The sequence below is a fragment of the Prinia subflava genome, chromosome 2 (genome assembly GCF_021018805.1).
Source record: "Prinia subflava isolate CZ2003 ecotype Zambia chromosome 2, Cam_Psub_1.2, whole genome shotgun sequence".
NCBI classification, from domain to species: domain Eukaryota; kingdom Metazoa; phylum Chordata; class Aves; order Passeriformes; family Cisticolidae; genus Prinia; species Prinia subflava.
Window position 1 is genome coordinate 87471081 of NC_086248.1, and position 17868 is coordinate 87488948.

Here is a 17868-nt window from a genome sequence, read left to right on the forward strand (position 1 = left end):
AGCAGGGCTAGAAAAGCAGTCAGGGCACAGGGGAGACCAACACAGGAGAGTGCAATGCCTGCAGGCACAGGGTGAGACATTTTCCTCAGTAGAGCAGGCATGAAACACAAGGGACCCCACCATGTGAATCATCAATTCTTTAATTCCAGTAGAACAAAAAACCAGAAAAATAAACAAAACCAGCCAAAATACATTATGCTATCCTGGGGCATCAGGGAGGCCGCAGTTTGGAGGAAGGGCTCTCCCATCCCAATGGAATAAGGACAAAGTTTGATGTCTACTGGTAACATGGGACACTCCATGAGGAGGAGAGAGGAAGCCCGATGCCTTCTCACACCTCCACTCCCCATCAGCTGTTTCTACACAAGCAGAAAGACACAGAACAGACAGGCCTCAGGCTACCTGAACCACTACTCACAAACAGGGAATCATGCCCTCCTGCACCCTGCCAAAAACAACCCCAGCCAAACAGAGCCAAAAGAACAGACACCACCAAGAAGTCAGTAGCAGCTGGTGGGAGCACACCATCTTCTAAGCAGACATCATAGAGCAGAGGTCTGGCAGGTGAAGGAAGAGCCTTCCTTCTCTAGTCTACCTCCTCCATGCGGGAGGTATCTTCATCTCCCTCCAGAGGGGGGATTTCCTCAGGGACAGCTGCACTGGGCTCCTCTGCAGTCACCTCATCTTCATCAATGCCTGGGATTGGGGAGGAAAAGGAAGAGGTAAGGCCTCCAAATGACACCTGATCCCAGATGTACAGCCTGTCCCAGAGTAAACCTGGCTCCTGCCCCCAGCCTGAGGAAGGGGGCTATTAGCATGCAATAGTTCACAAAATCATAGCATATTCTGATTTGGAAGAGACCCACAAGGATCATTGAAGTCCAGCTCCTGCCTCTACACAGGACAGCCCAAAGAATCACACCGCGTGCCTCAGAGTGTTGTCCAAACACTTCTTGAATGCTGGCAGGCTTGGTGCTGTGACCACATCCCTGGGGAGTCTGTTCCTTGGCCAACCACTCTCTGGGTAAGAAACCTTTCCCTAATATCCAACCTAAACCTCCCCTGACAAAGCTTCATGAGCTTCCCTCAGGTCCTGTCACTGGTCACCAGAGAAAAGATATCAATGCAGGCCCCTCTGCTTCCCCTGGTGAGGAATCTGCACATTGCAATGAGGTCGCCCCTCAGTCCCCTTTCCTCCAGGCTGGAAACTAATAAATGCAAGTCAGCAGTGTTACAAGTTATTCTCAACTCCAGCGCTAATCCTGAACAGTAAGTAGAATCTTCCCAGTAACATCTACACTAGTATGGATACTCCCTATGCTATTAGAGTGCATTCCTTTATCCAGTAGAGATTTGTCACCCAGCACCACCAAACCTGGAGTTTAAGCCAGGAGAATGTGGTTTAAGCCATGAACGTTTCTCTAGAGAAAAATGCAGTAAATCCAGTCAAGTAACAACTAAAGCAGTTGCAAGACTCCAGAGTTCATCAGTTTCCAACACTGCACGTTGCTGTTTCAGTACACTCTGAACAGAAAATTGTACTACCATACAGTCCCCTTACCTGCAACTTGACTAAGAGGAGACCTTACTCCTACTGAGACTAGGCAGCACAGAGTTACTAACTTAGTTGTGCCAAGCCACAGCACCTTCTGATTTACATTTTTAGCTAAGTAGTGAATTTGGAGGAAAAGGCTATGTGCGAGCACAAGCTGTATCACCAGATGGGTCACATCACCCATGATGGACTTTTCACATTTACTCTGAAGGAATAAAAAGCCTCAGCTTGTCATCTGAACATCCTGGTGTTGTGGAGGACAGGGCAGCACACCCAGAGCCCCACGCCCTCCTGAAGTACCTTGTTCCAGGTTTACACTTTCTCCTAGCCACTTTATGTACAGAGCCACTTCAGCACATCACAGCAGCATGGCTCCCTTACGGCCTCCCCCTGCCCCAAGACACTAGCCTGACCAGCTAACCTGCTTTCAGGCCTGCTGCAGGCTTGAGGAGTTGCATGGATACCCACCAAGCCCAAGTTTGATCATCCTGTAGATGCGGTTGGAGTGGGTCTGGGGATCTTCCAGTGAGAAGCCAGAGGACAGCAGGGCAGTCTCAAAGAGTAGCACCACCAGATCTTTAACAGCTTTGTCGTTCTTGTCAGCATCAGCCTTCCGGCGCAGCGTTTCCACAATTGGGTGGTCAGGGTTGATCTCCAGGTGCTTCTTGGCCATCATATAGCCCATGGTGGAGTTGTCCCGCAGCGCCTGAGCCTTCATGATGCGCTCCATGTTGGCTGTCCAGCCGTAGGTGCTGGTGACGATGCAGCAGGGAGACGAGACCAGCCGGTTTGAGACAGTGACCTGCCAACACAGCCAAGGGTTAGCTGAGCAAGGCCCCCATGAGCCCTGGACTGGGCCCAGCCACAGCACACTACAGCCCAAGTCTGCCCCTGGTTCACCTAGGACACCCCAAAGCAACCAGAGATGCTCCAAACAGCTCCAGGACTGCTGCACAGACTAATTTGGACAGCTCAGCCAGCACTTAGAGCACCCGCTGCGTGTTTCCCACACTTACCCTCTCCCATCAATGCACGTATTTGGGTCAGTGCCCCTCGCCTGCAGCCTGGCTGCTTAGAGCAAGATGGTGCATGCTGGGACTCCAGTCTCCTTTAGCGGCTCCTCTGCAGGAGATGAGAGGCATGCATTGAGCGGCGGCCCTCACCTGCAGCACGGAGGACCCAGCCCTCCTCCCTCCAGCCCAGGGCTAAGCTCCCTGCCCATCTCACCTTCTCCACCTTCTTGTCCAGGATTTCCTTCATAAGTTTGCAGAGGTTCTCAAACTTGGCTTTGCTCTCCTCCATCTTTTTTTTCTCCTCCTCATCCTCAGGCAGCTCCAGCCCCTCTTTGGTGACTGATACCAGGGTCTTGCCATCAAACTCCTTGAGCTGCTGCACACAATACTCATCGATGGGCTCTGTCATGTACACCACCTCAAAGCCACGCTTCCGCACACGCTCCACAAAGGCTGAGTTAGCAACCTGCTCCTTGCTCTCCCCTGTGTTTGTGGAGGGTAGAAATGAAACACAGGAAGTGTTTTAAATTACGGTTCGTATGCAGGTTACCTGCCTCTACCTTGCTAGGCTCAGAGGAGCTCTGGCTCACCTGTGATGTAGTAGATGCTCTTCTGGTTCTCCTTCATACGGGACACGTACTCAGAAAGCGAAGTCACCTCATCGCCTGACTGGGATGTGTGGTACCGCAGCAGCTCCGAAAGGCGCTTTCGGTTGGTGGAGTCCTCATGGATGCCCAGCTGGGGGCAGAAGAGATGCATGAAGTCTCCAGGACAGGACTTGGATGCACTTGGCCAGCCTTGAGGCACAGCCATCTGCCCAGCTCCTGATCATTTGAGGGTTTGGCCCAGGGCAGCCAGAGGGGACAGATGCCTACAAAGGCACTCTGAGGCATTCGCAAGACCCTCTCCCCTTATCCTAATGTGCATGCAGACAAGGCACAGCATAGGAACAAGACTGTTCTTCAGGCAGATGGGTCAGGGGCCCTTCCCTCCTCCAGGTGTTGGGTACCCAACTCACCTTCAGATTCTTGGAAAAAGCCTCGTAAAATTTCTTGTAGTTCTCTTTGTCTTCCGCCAGCTCGGAAAAGAGCTCCAAGCATTTCTTCACAATGTTTTTGCGGATCACTTTGAGGATCTTGCTCTGCTGGAGCATCTCACGAGAAATGTTCAGAGGAAGGTCCTCTGAGTCCACAACACCCCGGATGAAGTCTGCACAGGAGAAATGTAAACAGGTGTCAGGTTAAGGATTCTGAGCTTCAACACAGAAAAGAGCTGGAACACTGACTGCTCTGCACCCACACCAGCTAGCACCTCATCCAGTCCCTTTGTACTGGAAGTGGTACCACAGGCTGTGGGGCTCCCAGCTCTGCACTGGGAGGCTGAGGCAGGGGGCTCTTACTTAGGTATTCAGGGATGAGCTCGTCACAGCTGTCCATGATGAAGACCCGCCTCACGTACAGCTTAATGTTGTTCTTCTTCTTCTTGTTCTCAAAGAGGTCAAAAGGGGCACGGCGTGGGATGAAAAGCAGGGCCCTGAACTCCAGCTGCCCTTCCACAGAGAAGTGCTGTGGAACCAGGAAGAAAAAAAAAGTTGCTGGGATGCTTCACTTCTCCTTTCTCCAGCTCTCACAGTAGGGAGGCTCCACTGCCACTCCTCAGCACTGGGGCTGGCAAGGGGGCACAGCATCATCCCTAGCATCCAAGCAGCCTGTGTTTCCTCCTGCTCAGGCCCACTATCCCCTATGTGCCAAGGTTCTCTGGCATACAGCAGGCTTAGACAGAAAAGTCAGTGTTCCTCTGGGACCCCACATCCTCCTGTCTTGCTCACAGACTGGCACTGCCAATCCTTCACCCGCATGGGAATCACAGTGCAGGTTGTTCCATCACCAAGTGGCCTGAGTGCTAAGCCCCACAGAGGCACAACCTTGTGGTGACTCTGGATAAGGGCAGGAAAGGGGCCCTCTGCCTCTCCCTGGAAGGCAGGGTAGCCCAGCACCCACCTTGACAGCCAAGTGATCCTCCCAGTCATTGGTAAGGCTCTTGTAGAACTCGCCATACTCCTCCTGGGTGATGTCATCAGGGTTGCGGGTCCAAATTGGTTTGGTCTTGTTCAGCTCCTCCTGGTCAATATATTTCTCCTTGATTTTCTTGGTCTTTTTCTTCTTGCCTTTGTCTCCCTCCTCCTCCTCATCAGAGCCCACATCTTCGATTTTGGGTTTCTCTTCATCTTTGGACACTGACTCTTCCTCCTTCTCATCTTTCTCCTCCTCTGCTTCATCATCACTGATCTCTTTCTCACGTTCTTTCTCCAGCTGTGGAGAAAGAAACACACAACAGTCAGGCTTAGCCCCAAGTTACCAAAAATCCTTTTGCTCCAGATGAAAAAAATGGCATCCTCCAAGGCCAAACAAATACATCATCTGGAGTCAAAGCCCTTAGAACCAGTCCTCAAAAGCCCATTGTCATGCAACCAAAAGCTGTATCTGAGAAGAGACAAATAAGAGAAAACCCTCCTTTTTCCACAGCTGATTTAAGATGATTTTCAGCTGCAGAGATCAAAGGCCTTTAATGTGGCTAGATACCCACCTCCTTCACCTCCAGTAAGCCCCCAGTCTCAAATCACCTTTGGCCACAGCTGAGAGCACCACTGCTCAGTACCCAGCAGCCAAGAACTACAGAAGGGACAGTACCCTGGGCCTTTTCTGTGCTCCTCTTTCTAACACTGCCCACCCCCGCCTCCAGCTTTCCAGTTGGTCCCCACAGTCCTTCCTCACGTACATAGAGCGTGATGGGGTAGCCAATGAACTGGGAGTGCTTCTTCACCACCTCCTTCACACGACGCTCCTCCAGGTACTCAGTCTGGTCCTCCTTCAAGTGCAGGATCACTTTAGTGCCACGGCCAATGGGCTCACCTGCAGCGTGGGGAGAGAAACTTCAGTATTTCAGGGCAGAGAGCAAGCGTGATCACCTCGAGCTTCAACACGATGTGATGCCCAGCGTTAACCAGTGTGACTGACAGGGCTCTAGGGCTTCTGGCAGGAAAACGAGCTTGGTTTTTTGCACAATACGCACCGTGGTCAGTTCGGACAGTGAAGGAGCCCCCCGCTGATGACTCCCAAGCATACTGCTCGTCATCGTTGTGCTTGGTAATGACAACCACCTTCTCAGCCACCAGATAGGCGGAGTAGAAACCCACACCGAACTGCCCGATCATGGAGATGTCTGCGCCAGCCTGTGAGAGCAGAGAGAGACCCCTAAGATCAGTGGGGAGATAGGAAATGTCTGTGACTGATTCACAGCAGCAAAGAACTGGGTCAAACACACAGGGAAAAACATGCAAGTGCCAACAGGCAACCAGCTCTACTCTCAGCTCCTCCCTGATGTTGGAAAGGTGGGGGAAGCACACTTGGGTAGGCCAACAGTTCCCACGGCAAACAAGGCAGCAGGGCCTTTTTATTATTTATTATTATTTGTACATTCAGTGCCAGCCTGTGACCCCCAGGAACCCATGCAGCCAAAGGCAACCCACCTGCAGGGCTTCCATGAAGGCTTTAGTCCCAGATTTGGCAATGGTGCCCAGGTTGTTGATGAGGTCTGCTTTTGTCATCCCAATGCCAGTGTCCACCAGGGTCAGTGTGCGGTCCCGGGGGTTGGGGATGATGTCAATTTTCAGCTCTTTCCCACTGTCCAGCTTTGAGGGGTCGGTCAGGCTCTCATAGCGGATCTTATCCAGGGCCTAGGGAAGAGAGGGATGCTCGACAAGGCCTCCCTGCCCGACAGCCTCCCCCGTCCCTGCCCTGCACAAGCCTTCCCGGAGAGCCAGGAATCGGCACCCCCGGAAGGACCCCAGCCCGACCCCGAGCCCCCGGCACAGGAAGGAGCCCACTCCCGCCCGGGCTCACGTCGGAGGCGTTGGAGATGAGCTCCCGCAGGAAGATCTCCTTATTGGAATAGAAGGTGTTGATAATGAGCGACATGAGCTGGGCGATCTCCGCCTGGAAGGCGAAGGTCTCCGCATCTTCCTCATCGTGCTGCACTTTCTCGGGCATCTACAAGGCAAACACACGCCTATTTTCAGCACATTTTCAGGGCACGAGAACCAGGGAGGGGGCGGTGGGGGCATTAGGCCCAGCCCCATCCCCCGTCTTGCCCCTACCGTCTCAGACGTGAGGGACCGGCGAAAGAACCACGGCGCCCACCGGCCGGCTTTTATAGGCACGGAACGGGAAGGGTACCTCTCGGCACTTTGTATCCTTCCGCCTTAAAGGGGTCTCGGTCTGCGAACCACAGATCGATGGTGTATGGGCGGCATCGGCGTTGCCGTTTAGCGGCGGCCATGCCGGGGGCGGGCGTGCAATGAATGCTCGGCTCCACGCCGCTGCTGTGCGGCCGCCAGCCGCGGCTCCCCGCCGCCCTTGGCCGCGACGCTCGGAGCGCCGCAGCACCGGGACCTCCGAGCGCCGCGGCGAGCGGCGGTGGGGAGCCCCGCAGAGGAACTCTTTTCCGCGCCCCATCGCGGAGGAATACAGCCACGGGTAGAGAGGCACTTCCAGAGTATTCCACAGAGGTTACGGCGGCGCCCCCTCGGCTCCATGGCTGGGGCAGGGAACCGGGAATCCACTCGGCCCCGGCTCCATCCTGCAGCTCCCCCGGGGCCGGCAGCCGCAGAGTTTTGCCCGCCTGAGGCTGCGTGCGAGGCGGCGCAGCGGGAGGGGGCGGGGACAGAAGGTGTCAGGCCGCAGGGGATGGCAGGCCCGTGTCGCTTTTGCAAAACAGTGTTTGGAGAGGTTGTCTTTTCAGCGTCCGAGGGAAACAAGAATATAAATCAATCTTAAGCCTTACCATTCTAGTATCTGCAGTACTCTGTTCACTTGTGAGCTCCTCAGTTCAAGAGAGACCTGGAACCCCTGGAGCCGGTCCAGAGGAGGGTAGAAAGGATGGTTAAGGGACAGGGACATCTCTCGTAAGAGGAAAGGATGAGGGACATGGGCCTATTCCGCCTCGAGATGACAGAGAAGGGAGTCTACAGACATCAATGTCTGTAAGCATCACAAGGGAGGGTGTTGAGGATAGAGCCAGGCTCTGCACGGTGCTGCCAAGGGATAGGACAAGAGGCAGAGGCCAGAAACTGATGCACAACAAATTCTCCCCGAATATGAGGAAGAACTTCTTTACTGTTTGGGTGACCCAGCACTGGAACAGGTTGCCCACAGAGATTGTGGAGATTCCATCACGGAAGATGCTCAAGAACTGTCTGGACACAGTCTTGTGCCATGTGCTCTAGGGTGACCCTGCTTGAGCAGAGATGTTCGACCAGGTGATCTACTGTGTTCCCTTCCAGTCTGATCCATTCTGTGATTCTGTATTGAAGCTGTGGGTACAAAAGCTCCTTCCTGAGCCAAGGAAGCTGGAAGTGGGAATAAGGGACCCGAGCTCCCACATGGGATTTGGTGCCTGGTGGTGCAAAGAGGCGATGGCTGTGAATGATGTGGGACAGAGGGAGGGGAATTCCCTCTGGCAGGCTGGTGTAATTCACCCCAGGAGCAGGAGGTGGCACTCTGGCTGTTCCCAGGCACAAGGAAAGCTCCCAGGTGCTGTGCTGCAGCTCAGGGCACCTCAAAATGCGAAGGTGCATCTGCTCTTTGTCCGAGCTCTTGGTGGTCCCTTGGTGTACCTCGAGGGCAGCATCCCTGGGGTGGTGGTGGATGAGAGGCTGGCTATGAGTTCACCATGTGCACTCACAGCTCGGAAACACAGTGGTGTCCTGGGCTGCATCCAAGGGAGTTTTCTGCCCCTCTGCTCTGGTGAGAGTCACCTGCAGTGCTGCATCCAGCTCTGGGGTCCCCAGCACAGGAAGGACGTGGAGATAGTCCATAGGAGGAACACCAACTTGCTCAAAGGGAAGTAGCACCTCTCCCACAAGGGAAGTCTGAGAGAATGGGGATTGTTCAGCCTGGAAAAGGCTTTAATGTGGCCTAATTGTGGCCTTCCAGTACCTGAAGGGGACCTACAATAAAGGTGGACAGGGACAAAGAGTATGTACTTACAGGACAAGGGGCAGTGGTTTCAGATGGAAGGTTTAGATATTTGGCAAGAAATTTATTACTTTGAGGATGGTGAGGCACTGGAATGAGTTGCCCAGAGAAGCTGTGGATGACCCATCCTTCAAAGTCTTCAAGGCCAGGCTAGATGGGGCCACAAGTAATGTGGTGTAGTGGAAGTTGTTGCGGCCTATGGCAGTGGGGCTGGAACTGGATGATCTTCAAGGCCCCTTGCAACCTGAACCATTCTGATTTTATGGTTCTGCAATCCCCTTCCCACACTGGCTGTGTCCTCATAGCTGGGCCTGACTGTGCAGGGAATGCAGGCACCATTTCCACATCTGATGCTGGTTGCAGGGGACCACAGGATGCCAAGGAAATGCCAGTGCCTTCTCACTTCAACCCCTGACCCTCCACAGCCCCTCTCCCCTGTGGCGACAGAGACAAAAACACACCCACAGGAGCATTTTGTTCTTTTTATAGAAAACGGCAACTGTATAGACACATTTACACAACAAGAGACAGGAGACCCAAGGGAGAGCTGAGGCCTTCCCTTGTAGCACAGGTGGGTAAGGAAGGCAGCTCTGTTGGGAAGGGAGTTGCTGCCTATCCTCTTGTAACCCACAGTAGAACCTCCTGTCACACAGCCAGGAGGCTGAAAAAACTCAATGTCAGAATCACCAAAAACAAAAGGGAACAGAGGCAAGGAGAGGGGGAGAAGGTGGGGTGTGGAGACCTTCTCCTCCCTCAGCCTAGCCACGGTGTTGGCTCTTTCTGTGGCTGGGACACAGATATCTACACTCTCGGGATACCACTGGGGAGGAGGATGTGCGTCTAGCAGAGAGCAGGGATGGCGAGGCTGGCTGTGGCTCTCCTCCCCATTCACAAGTCTTACCAGCAGGAGGAGGGGTGTGGGATATTTCCAGGGCTCCTGGAAGGAGAGGAGAGAATCTCCTAGGTGCATTGGAGACAAGGGCAAGAGAAGGAGTAACACTGGTTACCAGCCTTTCACTCTGTCAGAGAGAAAGAGGCTGAAAATGGCTTTTGGCCTTGAGCCAGGGAAGTTACGCTGCATGGGAGGCAGCTGGACCTCTCTGGAGATCCCGGGGGTCTTACAACACACACAGCACGAGGAAGGAGAAGGCACATAGGCCTGAAGGCATCACACAGCCAAGCATGGCAAGAACCAGGCCAACCCTGCAGGAGTGGAACTGTCCCTGGGTGTAATGTCTGCTGTGGCAGTGTGATTTGGCAGGGACAGGTGAGCTGTGATTTCTCCACAGTGCTGAGGTGTCCAGGGCCTCAGTGGAGGATGCGGAGCCATTTCTTGATGTCCCTGCACCCTCTGTGTGCCTCTGCTAGATGAGAATTCGGACCAGAAAGGAGACAGCAGCTCCTAGGGCCAAACCCAGTGACAGGAAAAACGCCATGACAGCTCCAGCTGTTTCTGCTTCGTGCGCGAGCACTTTCCTAGGGGAGAGACAGGTGTCAGATGCATCCTCAGTATGCGTGTTCCAGTGCCCTGCTGTTCAGTGGAGCTGGGAGGCTTGTCTGCAGCACAGGAACGGCAACAAGAAATCCCCCTTGGCTTCCAGAACTACAAGAACTCCAGGTCTCCACAGTGTGGGCTCATAAAGTGCATCAGGCAGGCCACCTTGAAGTTCCTAGCACCAGGGATATCCCTCTCTGAGCCCTGCAGGGCTCCTTGTGCTGCCTGTGCTGGGCAAGGCTGCTCACCCTGCTGTGGGTGCTGTGCCTGCTTTGCTCCCCTCCAGATCCCTGTTGCATCCATCCCCTTCCCCTGTGTGGCAGGTGGGGAAAATGGAGAGCCCAAATAGCCTCCTCATCCCTAGGATATGGAGGCACAACCCTGGGAGATGGGACACTGTGGGTATTGACAATTCCCTTCTGTGCCTGTGGCTTCTTCTGCAGATGCCACAGGCAGAGCCAGACTCCAGGAGTCATGCCAGGGCTGGCATCTGGGGACATAACCAACCCTTCCCTTGTCCCCAGCTCGCACTCACTTTGGCCCGAAGCACATGCAAAGGCTGGCCAGGTAGCCATTGGAGATGGAGAAGAAGATCATGAAGACGATGTACCAGGCGTCATGAAAGAACACAACAGGCAGGTAGGAACGGGGTTTCACATTGCACAGCATGAAAAGAGGGACAAAGATGACACGGAGGACCACCATCACTGGCAGGAGGCAGCTGTCCTTCCCGGGCTGGGAGAAAAACATAAATCGCTGAGCAGCTGAGAACTGGACATTCCCCATCCCATGGCATGCTGGCAGGGGCTCTACAGAGGCTGTCCCTACTGCACCAGGGCTGTGGAGGAGCCACAGAGATGGCAAAGCTGCTGAGAGACTTTCTCAGGCACAACAAATCTCAGCATCACCACCTGCAGTCGTAAGTAGGTTCTAGGTCTGGAAGCCCTGTTACAGATGACTTGAAGCAGCACTAGAGCCAAAATACTGAGCCAGGCTTGTGGGCAACTGTTAAGCCCTTGCTGGCAACAGGCAGGCAGGCAGGAGAGCTTTGTGCACGCTCATGCAGTGAGCCAGCGTGCAGAACAAGGGTGGCTGAGGTAAATCCCTTGTGGTACCTCAGCGCCTGCAAACTGGGCTTTAGCCAGCTCTTCAGCGTCCCACGCCATCCCCCAGCCAAGCAGGGCAAGATCCAGCAATCTGGGAAAGGGATTATACTAGGGCTGTTTTGGAATGTGCTGGGAAAGGCATGGACCGAGTTACAGTCTCCATGGATTCTACCAGAGTTCCCGAGCAACTAAGGCTGGGACCAAGAAGGAGGTACCATCCCCTCTGTTGTCCCTGCAGCTGAGACCAAGGCAGCCCCTTGAACAAGATGGGCCTTGTCCCCTCTGTGAGGTGCCAGGTTCACAGATGACATGGCTCACAGGTCTGAGGTGAGGAGAGATCCACAGCTGCCTTGGGAGCTGCTGGGCTGGTGTGGCCACAGGAAATTCCATGAACGCAGGGGGAAACTGAGGTAAGGCCAGCTGCTGTGTCTGTGGGGCAAACTGGAGACAGCAGCTGCCTCTCCTGCTTGAGAACAAAAAGAGCAAGCAGGGCCCCAACCAGGGAAATGTGGCCCAAACCGCATGCAGTCAGACTTTCCACACAGCCTTGTTTTGGAAATGTCTCCTGCTGGGTCATCCCACCATGGAGGCTGTGGCCTGGACACCAGGCAAGGCGGCTCATGGCCAAGACCAAAGGCAGCAAGCAGTGATGGCCAGGGGAGAAGCAGCTCCAGGCCACAGGGAAGGCAGGCCCAGGCAGACCCCATGTGGCACGTGGTCCTGAGGAGCTTCTCTAAACAAACAGCCTGAACAATACAGGGGGAAACAGCGCTTGGGGGTGGGTGCAGGGGCAGGAAGAGACCCAGACAAGACAGTCCCTTTCCGTGCCCATCCTGGGGAGATGAGAGCACAGGGATGTAGCACGGAACAGTTGTGACCCCCATGGCATGGCCTTGCCCTGCTCTCAGGATGAGGGTCTTTGAAGCAGCTGCGTCCTGTGCCGAGGCCAGAGCTTTTATTTTGGGCTGCCCTGTCTTTCACCCTCTTCCCCTGTCACCATCCTGTCTCATCGTCTGCATAGCTGGAGTGAAGGTTTGTTTACAGACAGGCTGAAATGGAGGGGGCAGCTTCCTCCAAGCCATGTTGAAAGAGAGGTGGGAGGACAGAACAACACTGTGGTTCTCGGCTCTGACCCATAAATTTCCGCTTAGAACTTAAAGGAGGAGTTGGCTCTGCACCTCCTTCCTGCTCCAAGCCATGGAAGGCAGCCTCAGTGAGAGCCGTGGCTGAGGGACCTAGGGATGGACACTGCCTGGCATTTGCTCCCTGCCCCATACTCACCCATGTGAAGAGGGCAGTGAGACTCCGACCTGTCCAGTCAAAGACGTTAAAGAGCAGGAAGCAGGAGACAGGAATGAAGTAGTCACCTGAAGAAGGGGATGGTCAGTGACAAGCCCAGTGTGCCCCAGCCCCTCATACCCATTGCATGGAGACTGACTGTCTTTCACATCTAGGTCCTACCAGTTTCCCACTAAGGTCTGGAATGGTCTCCCAGCCAGGCTGGTGTCTGCATCCAAACCATCATGCACAGTGGTTCCATCTTCCCTTCCAGCATTCTGTATTGGGCTTGTGTGGCAAGGTTTTGGTAGCACGGTGGGCTACAGGGGCTTCTGAGAGAAGTTGCTAGAAACACCCCCAAGTCTGACAGAGCCAATGTCAGATGGCTCCAAGACAGACCCACCACTGGCCAAGGCCATCAGTGACAGTGGTAGGGACTACGGGATGAAATATTAAAAAGCGGGAAAAAAATCTTAATGTGTGCAATTGCACCCAGAGAGGGAAATGAAAGTATGTGACAGAAACAGCTCTGCAGACACCAAGGCCAGTGGAAAAGAAGGGGAAGAAGGCATTCCAGATGTCAGAGCAAAAATTCCCCTGCAGTCTGTGGTGAAGACCATGGTGAGGCAGGCTGTCCCCTTGCAGCCCAAGGAGGTCCACAATGAGTCAATATCCACCTGCTGCCTGTGGAAGACCACCCTACTCTGAAGCAGGTTTGCTGGCAGGACTTGTGGCCCTGCAGAGGACCCACGCTGGAACAGTCTGCTCCTGAAGGACTGTGTCCCATGGAAGGGACCCAGGCTGAAGCAGTTCATGAAGAACTGCAGCCCATGGGAAGCACTCAGATTGGACTTCAAGGAGGACTGCCTCCCAGGGGAGGGTTCTCATGCAGGAAGAGGGGAAGAGTGGAATGTGTCCTCCCGCTGAGAAGGAAGCAGTGGCAGAGGAAATGTGTGATGAGCTGACTGCAATCCTCAATCCCTGTCCCCCTGCACTGCTGCAGAGGAAGGAGATAAGGAAATTGTAAGTAAACTTAAGCCTGGGAAGAAGGGAGGGGTTAGCACAAGGCGTTTCAAGATTCAGTTTTTATTTCTCATTATACTACTCTGATTTGATTGGTAAATAAATTAAATTAATTTTCCCCAAGTTGAATCTGTTTTTCCTGTGACAGTAATTGGTGAGTGATCTCTCACTGTCCTTACCTCAACACAAAAGCCTTTTAATCATATTTTCCCTCCCCTGTCCAGCTGGAGTGGCATTGGTGCACACCTGGCATCCAGACAGGGCTACCCCACCACATATACCTTCAAGCCCCACCTTCTTTTCTCTCATTGACCTTGTTCTCAGTTTTTTCCTACCTCACTGCCAGTCCTGGCACACTTACCCCATTTGTTTCCCTTTCCGAGGACAGTGGACACTTGAGCTGTGATGGCAGGAAAGACGCCGATGGTGACAGTGAAGACGAAGCAGACAGACAGAGCCAAGACCCAGAGCTAGGCAGATGAAAGAAAAATGCTGGTGCCAAACACAGGACAAGAGACCAGTGCAGGGCTGGTCTCCTCTCCCCATGCCCTCCTACACCTGTGCCCATCCCGAAAGGAAGGGCAGGACAAGGCTCGCTGGCAACTCACAGACCTTCTTAAAAATAGCAATGACAGAGGGCTGATCACCAGGGTTGTGGATAGGGATGACCTTTGAGTTATTCTGCTCCATCCCATTCTCATCTGCAGGGAAAGACACAAGCAGGGCATAGCAGACCCCAGAAAGCTGAGATCTAATTCAGTCCTTCTATCTCGTTCTTTCTTTAAGCTCTTTTCCTTTTCCTTCTCTCAGCCCCTCACCTTTCTTAATCAGGTCTCTCTTGGTCTCCAGCTCTGCATTGTACACGTGGTACTCTGTCTTGTCCTTCATGGAGTAGTATCGGAAGAAATCCTGCAGAGAGACAGCAGGGAGGACTCATTCGTGTGTGCAGAAAGAAGGCTGCCAGGGGCGGTGTGACAGCATCAGATATGGGCAATATGGGCAAAGTATTCCTTCCAGTTATGTCCGATACTGATGCTTTCCTGCTTCCTCAAGGACTCAGACACCCCAGGTGTGCTGGGGTATCTGCAGTGGGAAGTATCCCAGAGTGCTCCCTTGGGACACAGGAGAGCCTGCCCTGACACAAGAGGTGGAGGGTGGTAGGGGCCAAGGCTGGGCCACAGTTCTTGTGCTGGGATGTGCAGAGGTCCCGTGTCCCCAAGCCCTTCCCTACCAGGACATCAGTCTCACCATGTGAGGCAGAACTACGTAGGAGACGACTGCCAGCACGATCGTCACACAGGCCGTGGTGAAGTAACCGATGTAGCTCTCGGGTTTCTCAGCACCGACTGAGAGCACAGGAAGGGAGAGGAAAGGAAGATGATGACAGCTGAGAGGAGCAAGGCCCTGCTGCCATCTCCCACACAGCATGACCTCGGCAGGTGCTGTGACAGCAGGGTCTGGGAAGGCCCTGTCATCTGCAAGGCAGGGATTACTCACTGGCAATACTGAAGATCATTGCCAAAGCAGCGAAGGTGCCTGCCAAACCCTGCCCGCTCATGATGGGGGCTGTGTAGCTGGCAGGCAGGAGCCCTGCCAGCCCAAACAGGCTGCTCTGCAGAATGGCACCGAAGGCTGCGAAGGGGAGACATGAGCAGAAATGAGAAAACCAAAGGCAAGGACGGACTGCACCTGCGAAGGAAGGCAAGGCCCCCTCCCCCTTGGCTCTCCCACAGTCAGGCTCGTGCTTTTCTTCCAGAGGGATCAGCCCTAGACATGGGGCTGTGTCCCTCTCCTTCCCCCACAGCTTCACTCACAGTTGATGAAGACAATGCTGATCATGGTAAAGACGAAGAAGGGAAGAGGCTCCATGGGGACTTTCACCATGATTGCTGTGACTAAAAACACCAGTCCAATGGCCACCAGGCTGCCTGAGATGCGGATTTGCTGGGGAATCCTACAAAAGAGGGCCTCAGTGAGGAAAACCCAACCCCCTGTAAACCTGAGACCGAGCTCTAACTGTGGGAATCCCAGCCAAACCCTGAGAGAGGAGGTTGATGGTTTGCCTGTGACTTGACTTAACGGGCTGTAGCTTGGCTTAGTGCTGGGACGGGAGAACAGGCCAGGGCTGGGCAGCCCTCTAGGGGCTGGCAGGGGCAAGGACAGAGCAAGGCTCACCGCTGGTGGATGAAGGAGTTGAGGCAGGTGAAGATAAGGAGGGGCACCATGGCGCAGAGAGTCATGAAGTTGTCAAACACGGACTGCAGGTAGGAGGTGGTCTCACTGGTCTGGTTCTTGACGTGGCTTGTCTCCTCTGGGTCCTTAAGGCGATTGATGAAATACTGCAGAGGAAGGAGCCTGGTGGGACTGAGATTCTGTGAGGCCTTCCAAGGCCACCCTTATTCTTTGTCCAGACCCATGTCCATCCGTCCTGCTGCCTCAGTGCCACTCATCACACCCAGGTTACACACACTTGTGGCCCTCTGCACGCTGTGCCATGCTGCCATGTCTACACCATGGTCCCTAGACACAACAGGGGACAGTTATGGTCATGAACAAAAGCAGGAGGGAAGCTCTCACCTGCCTGGCGGTCATGAAGAAATTCCATGGCAGCAGCGTTCCCAGGCCAAGGATGAAGAAGATCAGCCAGACAGCCTTGTACCTGTGAAAAGGACAGAGTAGTTTGGAGGGGAAGCTGGATATTACTTCTAACTGTTCCTGACCCTGTGGTGGGAGGCACCAGACAATATTTATTGCCCTGCCCACAGCCCTTGCCAGCCTGGGCTGCCAGAGATGTGGCACTGCAGAGGGGCTGTGGGAGGCCTTCCTTAGGAGGCTATGCAGGCGGAGAGAGGCTGGCTACTCTTCAGCATGTGGCACTGAGTTACACAGCATCCACCACCAGATCTGGGAGGGTGTTAGGCTCCCTAGGCGTGTTTACAGGGGTCTGTTTACAGTTTATAGCCCATTTGCTATGGAAAAGCTAAGAAGGGACAGCTTGGTAGCCCAGTTAGCATGCAGGAGAGAGGGTCCCCTGGATGCTGTGTCCCCCTGTCCTCCCTCACCTCCTGGTATCCTGGATGTGCCCCCACAGCTACATCAGAACCCATCATTACCTATCTTGGGGCCCGTCTCTTGCTGTCATCTTGTGTGGCAAGAGTCAGCACAGGTCCCAGCAAGTCTTACGGCTTCTCTCCGTCTGGAAAGCAAACAGAGGATTTTATGGGAAAGTGAGAGACGCAAGCCAGGCAGGAGCAGCACTGGTTTTAACCCTAACCCATGCTGCCAGTGAGCGTTCCACAGTACTGAGAGTCAAACACCAACCCAGAAAATGACGAGAGGACAGTGCAGCAGCTTTGGAAACCTGCAGCTCCAAGTCCTGAAGCCAAGGGGTTGAGACACACAGCCTTATTCTTCTGGCTGGGCACAGCAAGCCTTCCCTTCGAAACGAAACTGCTTTCCCGAGATACCCAGGCTGCTCATGCTGGCGGCTCAGCTGCTTGCAGCAGGCTTTAAGGGATTTGTGAGCCTGCAGCTCTCTGTCCCCAATCCTGGGGCTGTGAGTGAAGCATGTGCGCAGTGGGCTGCGTCTGCCCCGCCTGCCCGCCCCGGCTCCCTCCAGCGCCCGGGGCTCGCTGGCACAAAAGACACATTTAATTCAGCAGCCTGTCCGGCCAGAACCAGCAAATCCCCCGTTTTCAATTCCGCTTCCCTGGGGCTCTCACAGCCCTTTCCTGGGTCACCTTGAAAAGTCAAGGGCGTCCCTGGCACTGCTGTCCGCTCCCGGGCACCCACCGCTCCTTTTCTCCCGTCTCCACCTGCCCAGGCGCTGCACCGCTCAGGCATCGCTCCGAGAGCCCCGGAGATGCGGCCCCCAGAGCCCCGAGAAGGGACTTTCCCTCCCTCCCCGGTCTCCCCCTGTTCCCGGGGCAGAGCGGGATTAGCCGCCAGGAGGAACCGCAGGCCTGCCTTGTCCTTTTCCAGTCCGGGCGGCGCAGCATGGGGTGCTCCGGCACTTCTCCCAGGGCTTCACCTGCAGCGGGGCTGCCGGCGCCGTGTCCCCGGGCCCCCAGGGACATGCCCCGCCGATGCCTGCTCCAATGCCGCCTGCAGCATCCCTGCCTGCCCCTGCCAGGTAGGGCGGAGGAGGAGGAGGAGGAAGAGGCAGGCAGCAGCATGCTGGGATCTGTAGTCCCTGCCAGCCCCGGCACGCTCTGAAGGCAGCGCAGCCCGTCCCTGGCGCCTGTGGGGTTCTGGGCACAGCTCGCCTCCTCCTCCGGTAGGATCCTGCAGGCTGGGGAGCCTGAGCTGCGATGGAGCCGAAACATCGCCGGTAGGATGTGGGGAGGGATTTTGGAAACCCCTT

At 54.7% G+C, this 17868-nt stretch overlaps 2 protein-coding genes across 11 annotated transcripts in view; both read right to left on the reverse strand.

Moving 5' to 3' along the window:
- Window positions 1-122: 122 nt before the first annotated feature.
- HSP90AB1 (heat shock protein 90 alpha family class B member 1) lies at window positions 123-6883 on the reverse strand. 2 transcript variants are annotated; one of them, XM_063390887.1, is made up of 12 exons: window positions 6725-6882; window positions 6471-6617; window positions 6098-6304; window positions 5641-5800; window positions 5347-5480; window positions 4569-4880; window positions 3968-4133; window positions 3587-3777; window positions 3159-3306; window positions 2783-3051; window positions 2024-2357; window positions 123-696 (listed from the first exon to the last, which is right to left on the reverse strand). In XM_063390887.1, exons 2-12 carry the CDS (start codon window positions 6615-6617, stop codon window positions 587-589), a joined length of 2178 nt encoding a protein of 725 aa, XP_063246957.1. In that variant the 5' UTR covers window positions 6725-6882; the 3' UTR covers window positions 123-586. The 2 variants fall into 2 exon arrangements, 1 of the variants encoding a protein (XP_063246957.1); XR_010079418.1 differs by lacking the exon at window positions 123-696 and adding an exon at window positions 2572-2677 and having other exon boundaries at window positions 2219-2357; window positions 6725-6883.
- A 2188-nt stretch (window positions 6884-9071) lies between these two features.
- SLC29A1 (solute carrier family 29 member 1 (Augustine blood group)) overlaps window positions 9072-17868 on the reverse strand; it is a 33632-nt gene continuing 24835 nt past the window's right edge. For 6 of the 9 annotated variants that reach the window (XM_063390894.1, XM_063390892.1, XM_063390893.1 and 3 more), the window contains 12 exons: window positions 16619-16701; window positions 16083-16164; window positions 15681-15844; window positions 15320-15459; window positions 15003-15137; window positions 14754-14851; window positions 14324-14414; window positions 14118-14206; window positions 13867-13975; window positions 12486-12571; window positions 10634-10833; window positions 9072-10079 (listed from right to left, as the gene is read on the reverse strand). In XM_063390894.1, coding sequence (XP_063246964.1) covers window positions 9968-10079; window positions 10634-10833; window positions 12486-12571; window positions 13867-13975; window positions 14118-14206; window positions 14324-14414; window positions 14754-14851; window positions 15003-15137; window positions 15320-15459; window positions 15681-15844; window positions 16083-16164; window positions 16619-16647 — 1335 coding nt within the window. In that variant the 5' untranslated portion in view covers window positions 16648-16701 and the 3' untranslated portion in view covers window positions 9072-9967. Of the gene's footprint in view, window positions 10080-10633; window positions 10834-12485; window positions 12572-13866; window positions 13976-14117; window positions 14207-14323; window positions 14415-14753; window positions 14852-15002; window positions 15138-15319; window positions 15460-15680; window positions 15845-16082; window positions 16165-16618; window positions 16702-16826; window positions 17418-17471; window positions 17649-17868 lie in introns of those variants that run through there. The other 3 variants (XM_063390901.1, XM_063390895.1, XM_063390898.1) reach the window with 3 other exon arrangements.